Source organism: Cyprinus carpio, chromosome A10 (assembly GCF_018340385.1).
Source record: "Cyprinus carpio isolate SPL01 chromosome A10, ASM1834038v1, whole genome shotgun sequence".
NCBI classification, from domain to species: Eukaryota; Metazoa; Chordata; class Actinopteri; order Cypriniformes; family Cyprinidae; genus Cyprinus; species Cyprinus carpio.
In genome coordinates, this window is record NC_056581.1 from 16,194,012 (window position 1) to 16,208,626 (window position 14,615).

Sequence of the window (14,615 nt, forward strand, 5' to 3'; positions counted from 1 at the left end):
CATCAGAACCCAACCAACTTTAAAAGAGCTCGAGTGTTACATTAATATAAGACTCCACTATTCTCACAGAATAAAAGCAATTACTAAAACCTTATCGTTCTTGGTGAGAATTGTCTATTGAACAATTTTTAAAACTTTATGGTTGGAGTGAACGGACTGTAACCGATCTAAAATTGTAGGTATGACTAGTAACCAATAAGCAAAACTTCACACAAATAAATTCTGCCGAACAGATAAAATCAGATCAACAAAATAGCATCAAGAAAATCTTTAAAGAAAGTCAAAACATAAAGTGGTGTCTATACAGTAATATATATATATATATATATATATATATATATATATATATATATATATATATATATATATATAAAGATAGTGGAGTTGTCTTTTCACCCACAAAACAGACGCTTAGTTAATGGTAGTTAAGATAGTTAAGGGGTCAGCAAACAAACAGCAGGCTGATGGGTTTCCATTAGGATATCAGTGACTTTAGTGTAAATTGTATTTAATAATATTTTTATAGATATTTTATTTAATCTGGCGAAACTTGCTAAACCTTAATCATTTGCACATAAATATTATAAAAAGTTTATCTTTATATAATATAAAACAACAAAAAAATTTATCAATTAAAACCAGAATAAAAAATAAAAAAAAAAAAAAAATAATAAAAAAAAAAAAAAAAAAAAAAAAAAAAAAAAAAACCCAAGCAAAATGATTTGACAGTCTGTTAAACAGCAATGAGAAGCTTTATATCAGTATAGGATATCCAAAACTTCTCTGTGTATTTACAAAAGTCAACACAAGGTAGAAAATAAACACTTCACAAAATCAAACATCAAGTAAGTCAAATGAAAATGTTGTACACTCATGATGGGGTCTCTCTCGTAGTCAGGAAAAAAATCAGGGGCAAAAAGGGCAAATGTTATTACAAATAAACACGAAAACACCTCAGTTATTGTACAGTATTGTTTTAAATAATTCACAGAGACACAGATGAATCAGATCCCCAAGCTATAAAAAATTCACATATATATTTTAGAAATTCTGCAATAATAATAATAATAATAATTCCACTTGAAATAAAAAAAACAAAAACAAAGCAAATCACAGTTTCTCCGGGTGACACAACAACGGCTGTATAAATAAGTTGATTATTAGAATGACAGATGTACGGAATTATAATTCCCACCCATGTGCCCTTCCTCAGATTGGACCAGTTTCCTTTTTCCATAAAATCTTCCTTCCTTCCCATATTCACATGCAAAGATTTTCACAAAGAAAACGTCGTAATATAAGAGCAGTAAATGCTGTATCCGTGTACGTCACATGATCAGGAGTGTTTTCAAAACATGACAGAAATATTCTACGGTAACTGTAGCTAGTGCGACGATCTCAGTTCAGCTTCGGGGGACGTTCCTCTTGTGTCCCCCACTTGGATTTTTTTTAAGTGTACATATGGAATGGCTGTTCTTCATAGGCATCGTCCTGAAAAATAAATCTCCTGTATATACAAACAAAACCTCCAGGGTGCTGATCAGATTGGGCTGCGTTTGAGGAGCACAGATGTGTGAAGGCCAAATGCAGTTGGAAATGATAAATTACAGACGTCAGTTGGAATTACAAACACATTTCTACCTGTTTCAATAAAATATGAATCAAACTCTCTCGTCGTAATTTATTTTTAGCATTGCGATTATGTCATTTTATGAACTCAACTGCATCTTAAGGGTTTCCTGCAATAAATCCATTTACATAGATCTGTCGATTTACACCATATTTCAAGAAAATATGATTTTTGTTTTCGTTAAAAACAGTTCAAGTCCATCGTCTTTCTTTCTAGGATCAATATATGTCCTTTCATACACATGCACATGTAACTTTGAATGTACACCCACATATATACACAAAGATATACGTAAATATAGACAGGTTGTTGAATCGTCGTTCTCGCCCCAACATGGTTCAGCTTTGTCTCTCAGTGTGACGCGGCCAAGGAGGTGAAAGAATGATGTTGGAAGAAAAAAGAAAACGAAGGAATGAGAGAGAAAGGAGAGGCTTGGACCCATATTCTTCAGAGAGCAGAAGAGGGCTGGCTACAGCGCGCTTGCACAAGTTCCATGTCATGTGGTGGAATCCACCTGGATTTCCAAATGAGGTCTTCACACACTCATGGTCATGTTTGGAGAATACTGCATGGACATAAGAGTTAGAGATGAATTTTAGTGGGTTTTTGAGAACTTTAAATGAATTATCCACCATAGAATAAAAAAAATTGCTGAAAATTGACTCACTCTCAGGTCATCTGAGATATAGGTGAGTTTGTTTCTTCATAAGTTCTGGAGAAATGTAACATTCCATCACTTGCTCACCAATGGATCCTCTGCAGTGAATGGGTGCCGTCAGAATGAGAGTCCAAACAGCTGATTAAAACATCACAATAATCCACAAGTAATCCACACCACTCCAGTCCATCAGTTAATGTCTCGTGAAGTGAAAAGCTGCATGCTCGTTATAGCATTTTTAACTCTTTTAACTGTTTTGGACTGTTTTCACTTGCAAATGGTGTTAATCTGTGCATATTTCTCTCCTGATTCAGAAGAGATGACTTTTCACTGTAGAAAGTAATATTATGGATAGAGAACAAGATGACTAAATTATGTACAGAATACACATCATGTGGATTATTGTGATGTTTTTAATCAGCTGTTTGGACTCTCATTCTGACGGCACCCATTCACTGCAGAGCATCCATTGGTGGGCGCTACATTTCTTAAAATCTTTTCAGATGAAGAAACAAAATCTACATCATGGATGGCCTGAGGGTGAGTAAAATTTTTAGCAAATTGTCATTTTTGAGTGTATATAAAATATGCATTAAAACGCTTCATTTTTTAAATATGGAATGTTATTGTTATAATTTAAAAATATACAAAAAATACAAATACATAAAATAAACATTAAATAAACTCTTTAATGGACGAGTGGCTCTTGTCAAAGTGAAATCACAAATGCACTAGCAGACAGGAAATGACATACACTCTCATTCTGGAAAGGGTTGAGGAAATTTCCGCCAATTTCTCCATCATCTCGAGGAGTTCCAGGCTGGTTGCTCATGCTTAGGTTACCAGGAGAGTTCTGTACAGATAGATAGTTTGATTTTTCAGTCCAATAAGGTTTGTGGATGACCCAGCTTGTGTATGAAGATTAGGGTTGTCAATTTACCCATTTAAATAATAATAATTATAATAAAAGCTGAACTTATGACAAGACAAGAAAAAGCGGCCAAAAATGCCCATCTATCATCATGTAATGAATATGATTAAAATATTTAATAAATTGACAGTCCTAATTATAATGTGAAACAACAACTCTTACCTTGGACATACTGTCCATGTCAGCTGACCCTAAAGAAATAAAAATACAGATTTCTGATATTAAATTATACTGTAGCTGTATAGCTGCAAAGGTAGTACTTTTAAATTGTGTGATTAATCTTCAATTGCCACAAGGTGGCATAATCATGCAAGGCAAAAAATGACAACAAATCAATAAATCAAGCATGAAAGCTGCAATTTCACATTGAATTATGACATGCTTTGATACTCTCCAAGCAAAGTAAGTAGACAGCACTCGAAGATGTCCAAAAGTACGTTCTAGAGTGCTTGTTTGTATTAGAGACGCTCTTACCTAATGATCCATTCATGTGATGAGGCTCCATTCCTGCCATGCTGCCCATTGGACCATCTCCACCCGGACCAATAGGGAACTGTCAAACACGCACACGCACACACGCACACACACACACACACACACACACACACACACACACACACACAAACGCACGCACGCACGCACACACACACACACACACACACACACACACACACACACACACACACACACACACACACACACACACACACACACACACACACACACGGCTCATATAATGTTATTATAAAAACTACAGAGCAGAAAGTTTTGTCAATAAATACAGAATGAACAAATGCAACTCATTGTGAACTGAGATGCATGTGTAAATATTTTAAGCTCTCCTACATTTTGCCTGTTTCCTCCGGGCGGAACTGTGTTGATCATAGTGTAAATATTTTCTCCCGAGTTTGTCGAGTCTGTAGAGGAAGAGCCAAACACACAAACTCATCAAAAACATTTTAGCTAATGCTCAACTGATATGGTTGGAAAAAGTATTTGGTCACTTGAGTAATAAGTAAGTAAATAAATAAATATTTATAAATCTTAATAATAAAAATGATTAAAAGAAATAAAAAATATTTTAAATACAAAAACATTTATTGTTATAATAGAAAATGTAATATTTTTGTAGTAAACACAAACATTATTTAAATATAAGAAATGTATTATGAATTACTAATTATTTAAAAAATAAAATTATATATATGTATATAAATAAAACACTAAAAACATTTTTTAATATAAAAATATTTTATTGCTATATTTAAAAAATATAACATTTTAAATAAAAATGGTATTGTTAAAATTATATATGTATATAAGATATATAATTTTATTTAATTTTTTCATCTCAATATATCTGTCCATAATTAAATTTGACTATGCATGAAAAACCATCTTCTGCAGTCCTACCTGCAGGGCTAGGCATGATAGGAGTCCCCGGGGGCCCTCCTCCTCCGGGTGGACCCTGAAAAAGAGAAAAGACAAATATTGTTCTGAATCTCATGTAACACACTATAATTAGTTATATTTGCATGCTCTTGTGCTACGTACAGGTGTAAATGTGAGGACAGTCCTGTGTGTGTGTGTGTGGTTCATGACAGAGGCCTGAGGCCCTTGCTGTGGTCAGCACTGTGCATATCTGCTCCATCCTCCCTCTTCCCAAATCTAATTATCTCTCCACTTCTCTGCTGACTCGGCTCTGCTTTCCTGAGCAGCTCGTCTTGTCTAGCTGCTTTCAGTAAGCTACCACAGCTTCCCTTCCACAAATCATCTCAGCCGGGAGTCACTGACAGCGGTTTAACAGAATATCTTGTGTAAATGTCTTAAAATGACGTGTTTAGTCACACTGGGTATCTCACATGTGCTTCAGTGTATCTGGCAGTGTCTAGTTGTGTGAAGGACTTTCATTTGATAACTCACCAGATTTTTCACACGTCTTTCCACAAGCTATATGCCTCATTAAAGCAAATATACATATTTATATAATATACTGCTATATCGAGTATAAATATCTAATCATTCTTAAATCAAAACACGTTTGCTATAGAAGCAAAATGACTTAAGATGCTTGTTTTTTAAGGAATCTATCAAAATTAAGTTAGTTTATGCTTAAAAAAATAAACTTTTTCTGACCTCACTGGCAGATAATTATTCTTGATTTAAGCAAAAATTCACTTACAACAACACTTAAAATCATGTCATTTTGCATCGCATATAAATTGATCTACAAAATACTATTTCAGTCTTTCTACTAAAATCATAATATTAAATGTTTCTTGAGCAGCAAATCAGCATATTAGAATGATTTCTGAAGATCATGTGACACTGAAGACTAGAGTAATGATGCTGAAAATACAACATCTATCACAACAATAAAAAACAATATAAAAAAAAATAAAACAAAAAAAAACACCTCTAAAAAACAACAATAATACACAACAATACTGACTTTACTTGAATTTATTATTAGTCAAATAGATGAAGCCTTAGTGAGCAGAAGAGCCTTCTTTCAATAGCAAAAAAATCTTCATTATACCAAACTTTTGAAAGTACAGTATTTATGTTCAAGTACTGACTAGTAACAACCTTAATTGGGTTCCACTAATAAGGGCGCAGAACTATCTGCGATCTGATGCATGTCTAACAGCTGGACGTGAGCATTCATGGCTGTTGTAAATGAAGAAGGTCACGGCACTTACCACATAACTCCCTGGAGATGCCGAGGAGTACGGGATCTTAAATGCCACGTGGATCCGATCAGACAGAAAAAACAGAGAATGTCAACAAATCAGATGCTCTTCAAGTGCAAACATTTACCTACAGCTGTAATGGCTGACATTTCACAACGACTGATTGGAGAAATGACTCACCGAGTTGGAATTTGGTGGATTTGGCCACGGTCTTCCTCCGGGACCCCTATATTAGGACGAGACGTGTTGTACTCATTGACTATTTCAAGGCTATAGTAGGAAATAATCTTTTTTTTCAGGCAAGTACTTGTTAGTGTAACAAGAAGTACGTACATATTCATCCCAGGCATCCCAGGACCCCCAAGAGCATTGAGTGGTGGTCTCATGCCTCCTCCATATGCCTGGAATGATAGAAAGAAATAAGTAAAGTGTCTGTGCACATAGTTTAGATGAGCGATCCAAACATACAGGTGTGATGGTCTTACCTGTGGCCCAAGAGGTACCATCCCTCTAGGCGGAGTCATTCTCTGCATAGCCCCGCCCATATTTGGATGACCTGTCCAATCAAATGATCGAAAAGAAATTAGTGGTAAACGCTTTAGGTAATATTGAATATATATTATTATTATAGTAATATACATATTAGAATAATAAAAGTGGATCTTAAACATGATAGTATAAATTACCTATTTTTATTTAGGATCATAATATTTTTATGACAATTAATCAGTTGTTATCATTACTATAACATGAAAAATATACATTAAAACATATTTAAACAGCATGGAAATATTTAATTAATTATGAACAAAAAAAAAAAAAAAAAAAAAAACATTGTGTCCAGACTTGATTTTCATTACTGAATTACCATAATAAGAATGAGATTTTTTCGCATTACGATTATTAGAATCCTGGGGCAAAAAGCACTTAATTGTTACGAAAAATGTCATCATGGAAAAAATGGTCCTAAAATAGGCTTCAATTTCTCTTTTCAAAATATCATTTATTTTTCATTTTGATTCAGGTGTTAAATATAATCCAAACATTTCTTTGTAAATTTCCCCTTATAAGATGGTTTAATTAATTATTAACAAACCTTGTTGTCTCGATGGGTCCATACCACTGGGTAACAGCGGCTGGTTTCCAGGGACTCCACCTAACGCCTGAACCAGTAAGATACAGTACAAATGAACAAATTAATTTACTCTTGTCAACATCTTCCTAGCATGAGTAGATGAGGCCCATTAGGTTCCCTTGGGCTATGACATTAGATCAGGAGCCAAAATATCCCATTCATGTGACTGAGACAGTCTGACTGGAAATAAAAAACGTGTAGCCTTAAGCCAACAGGAATGGGGAAAAAACATTATTCAAAGAAATATTAGTCTTGGCTGAAAAGTCTTAGCATGACTTAATTAGTCGAGAATAAAATAAAACATCTAAAGCTCTAATCACTCCATTATGAGTTTGTATTTCTGTATTGAGTTGTCATTGTGTATTAAAACAAAACTGAAATGGAAAAGCACCTGGTTGGGTATTCTGAGAGGAGGTCTGGGGCCGCCAGGATAACGCGATGACATGAAAGGCTAAAAAAAAGAAGAGATATCACGTGAAATCAGCATCTTCCTACTCTCAAGTCAACATAAAATCAAAATTGAGTAACATTCGTCTAACAGTGACTAAAGCACCATCTAGACAGCCAGCAGTGACCATACTGACCTGTAGTCTTTTTTAAGATCAGTACACACAGTGAACTAGCTTTACTTCAGCTCTGGGGGCATTTACTTAAAGCTGGAGCAAATCAATAGCACCGAGAACGTCTCGGGAGAACAGAAAACAATTATTTCCAAGCAACCAACCGAACGAGGCCATTTCCACCTCCACATCTCAGGTAAGATTAAGAAAAAACCCTTGATGACAAAATAAACATAATACATGTATCTAAGATGAGAAAGCTCCAGAAAACATCCCTGTTTACACTACAGATCAAACGCTCGGGTCGGTAAGATTTTTTAATGCTTTTGAAGAAAGTCTCTTATGCAAACATACAGTAAAAACAGAAATATTGTGAAATATTAATACAATGCTGACATGATCTTTTTTTTCTAGTACACACTGAGAATAGGTGAGTTACTCGTCTTATCGGCAAAACATATCAACATCATTTTACATATTGGGCCAATGCCGATATTTTAAATTTTAAGCTTTTATCTGCCAATCACAGTAATGTTCCGATAATATTGTACATCCATTATATATATGTATATATATATGTGTGTGTGTGTGTACAGTATCTAGTAATACATCCCTATATTCATAAGTCCCTTCTATAAATAAGCGAGTTAAAAGGTGTCTATTGATCAGTTCACAAGGCTTGGTGGTCACGTCTCATTTCAGACATCAAAGCTCAGACGAGTGGCCGATCTGTTTTGGGCCAACATCTATCAATAATTAAGGGCAATAAGAGGTTCATTCAGAGTCAGTTATTATGATGAGAAAATGAGATGTCTTCACTCGGTTTTCATGAAAATGCAGCTCTTTGTTCATCAAAGGGAACGTAGACGTGAAGAGAAGATGCCCTGGACTCGACGCATACGCGATGCATTTTCAGCCACATTTCTGTGTATGTGTGCATCTCTTATAAAATACAGCCAGAATTACAGAAGCTCTGAAGTCCAAACAAAACATTGAGGGTCTTCTAAAGCAGACACTCAACAGATTTAATTCTGCGTAAGGAACATTTCAACAAACACAAAAGTAAGAGCAAGTTCAGTTTCAGAGTGTGGATTTTCATGAGTCGTGATCGCCTAAGGAAGTAACCATAGCAACAGCAGGCTGCTGGAGTACTTTCCATGAGGATCCATATCAGCCAATACATTGGTAAAACATAAATACTGTCATTATATATTACTTTATTAGATTTAAATTTCACATGGATTCAGGGATCTCACACTTTTTGACCAATACACTTTTTATTAGAGTCATTTGTGATAATGTTTAAAGCAATTTGATTCAAATGGATTCACTAATGAATCATTCAGGCTGTTCTGAACAATTTGACTCAACTGGTTCAAAAGTTTTAGTCTACACAAGATCAGTATCTAGATGAATTATATATTCTAGATCAGAACAAAAATACTATAATCACAACAGAAATTCAAATCTTTTCTAAGATGTTTTAATGTTTTAATGTTTAACACACTGTAGGGATATGTCAAAAAATATTAAAATCCAATTATGTGTGTTTATATATATTGTGTGTGTGTGTGTGTGTGTGTGTGTGTGTGTGTGTGTGTGTGTGTGTGTGTTTGTTTTAAACAACCCTCTAAAGTCATTGTAAAATTTGCACACTTGTACATTTCGAAAGTTTTATTGCTCACAAGAATTATTAGAGTACTAGTTTCATTTATGGAAGACTCAACATGGTCTCAGACACATACAGTGTGATCATAGCTCCATAATCTTCAAGTTAACTCTGTAGTATTCTGGAAGAATTTGATAACAAATGTTTGAGATCTCTGACTTTCGACTGCTGAAATCTGGATCGTGATGTACCTACTGTAGACTAGAAAGAGTAAGTGTATGTGAGAAGCGGTACATCCTCTCAGGGACCGTGCTCGGTTGCTCGGCGCTGTCTGACATGCTCACTGTGGCCCTGCACACCTCAGTCACTGATTAATTATGGACCGAGGTGAGAGGCCTGCATTTGTCCTCTTTAATAATAGATGAGTGAGGTCTGTGGACTTCACCGAGGTGAACAGAAAGGTCTCCTTACAGGTACAAGCAGCAGACAGTACATTCTCAGCCCATGTTTACTAACCTCAGGTTACAAGCCATGCTGATCAAGAACCAAATCCCTCAAAGTACTGTATATATATATACTGCTGCTGACCACAAACACAGACTGTGTGTGATGTTTTATGAATACCTGCCCAGGTCTAATATCTAAAAGCCAGAATAAAACCGAACAGGCCGTTCATCTAATATAATATCTGTCCACTGCATAATTCATGGCTTAAGCTTTCTAAAAATAACACACCGGCACAATCATAAACATCCATAACACTAACAGGCAAAAAAAAAAAAAAAAAACAAAAAACGTCATAAGGCTTAAATCTGGAATTTTGAGCGTGTCTGTACGTGCCTGTGGACTATTCTATTTTTACAACTTATTAATGAAAAAAGCGAACATCAGAGAACCATATCAAGGATGCATTGACATGCTATAGAAATTTAGGCAGAAATTTTTATAATTTATATTGTGGCCAATAACTGATAATTGTTATAAATATTATAAGTCTGTATAAGTTTGTTTGTTGTTTCCAAGCTTTATTTCGGTCTAGAACTGCACATGGTTCAAGACATCAAAACTTAATGTATATAATATAATATATCATTCATACTTTATAATATTACGATGCATATATATACATATAATATATATTATTATATTATTGGCATATTCAGACTAATATTGATCATGCACAATATATCAGCAACATATAATTTATCGGTCAATATTATAAAACCATTTATGCATCTTTCATATTGTACATTATAATATTATGATCCATAAATTCCCTTTTAGCATACAAAGCATTTATATTATTTTTTATTGTGTTTTCATTTTTTTTTTAACATAGTCAAGTCAAGTCAAGTCACCTTTATTTATATAGCGCTTTAAACAAAAAAAAGATTGCATCAAAGCAACTGAACAACATTAATTAGGAAAACAGTTTTCAATAATACAAAATGACAGTTAAAGGCAGTTCATCATTGAATTCATGATGTCATCATGCATCAGTTCAGTTTAAATGGTATCTGTGCCATAATTTTGCAATCAAGTCAACGATATCGCTTTGAAGTGTCCCCAACTAAGCAAGCCAACAAAGGAACCAAAACTCCATCAGTGAGAGAATTAAAAAAACCTTGGGAACAGGCTCAGTTGGGGGGCCAGTTCTATTATTTTTTATTGTGTTTTCATTTTTTTTTTTTATATAGTAATATAAATATATAATACTGGCCAATTATTGTTTATTGGCAATAAAAAAATAAATTAAATAACACAAGAAAATAAAACATATCAACATGTCAATGCACCCTTAAATATTAGAATATTTGCAATACAGAAAAAACATTATACTGTATAAATATAAGTATATTTTTAAATACAGAAAAAAACATACTGAATAAAGAAAATAGAAAATAGAAAATAAAAAACATGAATTATGATTGAAAGAATGAATGAACATGACATCAAAAACTGTCAGCTTGTTATTTGAGCAGGATACCCAAACCTAAACTCTAATGTGTTGCCTTGATGGGTAGATAAGGAATAAACATGTCTGATGTGTACATGTGTGAGAGCTCTGCCCCAGTGAGAAGCTTTTAGACCCAGCATATCCACTGAATACAAGTTTCTGTCTACAAGTTTGGCACATCATTGCTTAGCTCCTGCAAAAACCTACGGATAAAGACCGAGAACTCCTGAGCGAGTTGAAGCATCCCTAGGGTAAATCATCTCCATTAGTCTGGTGGAAGAGCAGTATCTCACACTCGGAGCAGAGTAATACCCAGCATGCTTCACTCTGACTCTAATCAGCAGGACGTGGATCTCTAAGGCCTTCAGCCCTGCTGCAGTACCATCTTTCCCTGTTATCAAGTTACATCAAATTACGCGCATGAAATATTAAGTGCTGGACACTCTCTTGTCCCACTCCATAGAAGGCAAAGAGAAAAATCACTGATATCCAAAGAGTGCAAAGTGATGCAAAAATGTATTTAGACACTTAATAGGATAGTTCACCCAAAAATGAAAATTCTGTCTTTAATTCCTTATCCTCATGTAGTTACAAACCTGTATGAGTTTTTTTCTTATGTTCAGCAAAAAAGAAGATATTTTGAAGAACGTGGGTAACCAAACAGTTGACGGTAGCCACTGACTTCCAACTGTTTGGTTACCCACATTCTTTAAAATCTTCTTTAGGCTTCAGAAGAAGAAATAAACTCATACTGGTTTGGAACAACATGAGAGTGAGTGAGCCAAATATTTGACGGTAGCCATTGACTTCCATAGTATTTTTTTCATACTACGGAAGTCTATGACCATCGTCAGCCATTTAGTTATCCACGTTTACTAAAATATCTTCTTTTACATTCAGCAGATGAAAGAAACTCATACAGGTTCGGAACAACATGAGCATGAGTAAACCAAAGCAGTTGATGGTAGCCATTGACTTCCATTGTATTTTGTTCCCCATACTATGGAAGTCAATGGCTACCATCAACTGTTTGGTTACCAACATTCTTCAAAATCTTCTTTCGGGTTCAACAGAAGAAAGAAACTCATACTGGTTTGGAACAGCATGAGAGTGAGTAAACAATAACAGAATTTTCATTTTTGGGTGAACTATCCCTTTAAATAGCATGAACGTTCAGTGTTTGAAATGATACAACTATGTTCAAAATTAAGAAAAGGTATTGTTGTAGCATGAACTGACTTCATATATCCACTAAAACAAATCACCAAAATACCAGCTGATTAAAATACATTGAGCCAAAATGATGTAGATAGATGAAGTTAGTAAAGTGACAGTGTTATGTGGCTTTCGGGTCTTTGGGGGGCACTGTTACGCTAAAATTCTCTGTGTGATCTAATGACAGTCTGTTGGAAATCAGACAAAGACTGTTGCAGTGGCTGATTCACTAGGACAAAGACAAAACAACTGCAAAACTTATTTGAAACGCTTATCACCATGTTCTCTGTTTATCACATTTTCCATTATTAAAACCTCAACAATGCTGCAACGCTAACGGCATGTCTCATCACAGATGTTCTGGTTGTAGAACATTTTGTATATATATTAACATGTATATATTTATGCGTTAACATACACATTCTGATTGTGTTCGCTGATTAAACACGGATTAAACAGATGGCACTTTAAAGTCTCAATACTTCACGCTGAAAGCCAAGAATAAAGTTTATGAATTGGATGATATAATGAGTGTTTCTGACACAAAACGATTTCCAGCACAGGCAGATGTGCTGCAGTAGAGGACGAGCCGCAGAACACCTGACTGACAAACCATCTGCCTGAATTACTGAAACTTCCACCCACCTCTACAGACATCTGAGAAGCAGATCTCATATATATGCATTCTCAACAGCCTGCATTCACTTTACAAGCCCTATGCATCCGTGCATTTCTTCATATCGAGCTTAAAGATTAAAGTCTTGTCCTCGTCTGACCACATGGTACAGGGACGGGTTTGTTACAACCCAGCGGTGCTCGGGAAGCTGCGTTCAAACTACAATATACTTAATACTGTCTTTGAAATCTTTATTCAAACATAATAACTTGCTCAGCCTTTGAAACAAATCCAGTGATCATGATCCAATCAATTCCTGATGAACAAAACTTGTTGCTTTCAGAAATACATACATCACATCATGAAAGAAAAATAGTGATGTCATGTCATGGTGACTTTGAACTACGGTTAGGCTGTCCTTAAAAAAAGTAGTTAGCTATTTTATTTTAGTAGCTTATTGTATATTGTATGATGAATCTAATTCAGAGGGATATATATATATATATATACACACACACACACACACATTATATGTGTAACTTTTTTAAAACTCAGATAAATACAACAAATGACAATGATACAGATTATTTTTGCAATTATATATATTCAGTTTTTGCTTTTTTGATTTTTGATATATATATATATATAATATATTATATATATATATATATATATATATATATATATATATATATGTTTACATTATATAAAATGAATTTTGTAAATTTTTGCTGATTTTCAGTTTAAATGTAAAAAGATTCTGGTTGATTGGAAGGCAGAAAAGCTACACACACACACACACACACACACACACACACACACGCACAAAGAAATGTAACATTAGGTCACGACATCAGTCACGGGGCACTGGAGGGCGAGGGTCAGCTGGGAATTAGGTGTTGTTTTGAGAACACATTTTAAGGGCAGGACAGGACGTCTCGGGGGACAATAGCATCTTTGAGTGAGAAATGATACGCCTCAGTGTTCGTAGAGAGGAGAGAGTGGGAGTGAAGAGAAAGTTAAAGATGAGAGGCTTGAATGGAGCGGAATGCGAATGCAGCGCCTTTAATAATGCAACTGCTGCTCTTCTGCTCTCGTACCCCTGAAATCATCTCGACTTCAACATCCTCCAGCTTGTTCTGCGCATGTGTGGTCCCAGAGCCCTCCCGCTGGCCTGAAGCTCATCTGAAACGCTACAGCACTTCGCTAAAACATGGCCAACATACATTAAAGGGTTGGTTCACCAAAAAAAGAAAAGAAGAAATGAGGATTCTGTCATCATTAACTCATGTCGTTCCAAACCCATATGATTTTCTTTCTTCCGTGGAAGGTTTTTTTTTTTTTTTTTTTTTGTAGCTTGACAGCCACCATTATGGAAAAGAGCACTCAGTCTGGACGTTCTGCAATAGATCTTCATTTGTGTTCCACAGAAGAAAGAAAGTCAAATGACAACAACATTTCCATTTTCGGTGAACTATTCCCTTAACATACAAAATTCTGTGTTATATTAGTATCACTGATTATTCTATTATAGTTTTTGTCTATATATATATATTTAAATTTTCACTTTAAATATAGTTTAAGTTTAAGTTTTTTAAATTAGTTTCATTT

At 34.7% G+C, this 14,615-nt stretch overlaps 1 protein-coding gene across 3 annotated transcripts in view; it reads right to left on the bottom strand.

The window, feature by feature from the left end:
• Positions 1 to 733: 733 nt before the first annotated feature.
• Positions 734 to 14,615, bottom strand: part of ssbp2b (single stranded DNA binding protein 2b) — a 64,343-nt gene continuing 50,461 nt past the window's right edge. For 2 of the 3 annotated variants that reach the window (XM_042765427.1, XM_042765428.1), the window contains exons 6-17: positions 7,439 to 7,498; positions 7,009 to 7,075; positions 6,398 to 6,468; positions 6,246 to 6,313; positions 6,093 to 6,138; positions 5,922 to 5,957; positions 4,633 to 4,687; positions 4,066 to 4,136; positions 3,694 to 3,772; positions 3,382 to 3,410; positions 3,043 to 3,141; positions 734 to 2,195 (exon numbers count right to left, since the gene is read on the bottom strand). In XM_042765427.1, the coding sequence (XP_042621361.1) occupies positions 2,166 to 2,195; positions 3,043 to 3,141; positions 3,382 to 3,410; positions 3,694 to 3,772; positions 4,066 to 4,136; positions 4,633 to 4,687; positions 5,922 to 5,957; positions 6,093 to 6,138; positions 6,246 to 6,313; positions 6,398 to 6,468; positions 7,009 to 7,075; positions 7,439 to 7,498 (711 nt within the window). In that variant the 3' untranslated portion in view covers positions 734 to 2,165. Of the gene's footprint in view, positions 2,196 to 3,042; positions 3,142 to 3,381; positions 3,411 to 3,693; positions 3,773 to 4,065; positions 4,137 to 4,632; positions 4,688 to 5,921; positions 5,958 to 6,092; positions 6,139 to 6,245; positions 6,469 to 7,008; positions 7,076 to 7,438; positions 7,499 to 14,615 lie in introns of all 3 variants that reach the window. The other variant, XM_042765426.1, reaches the window with a different exon arrangement.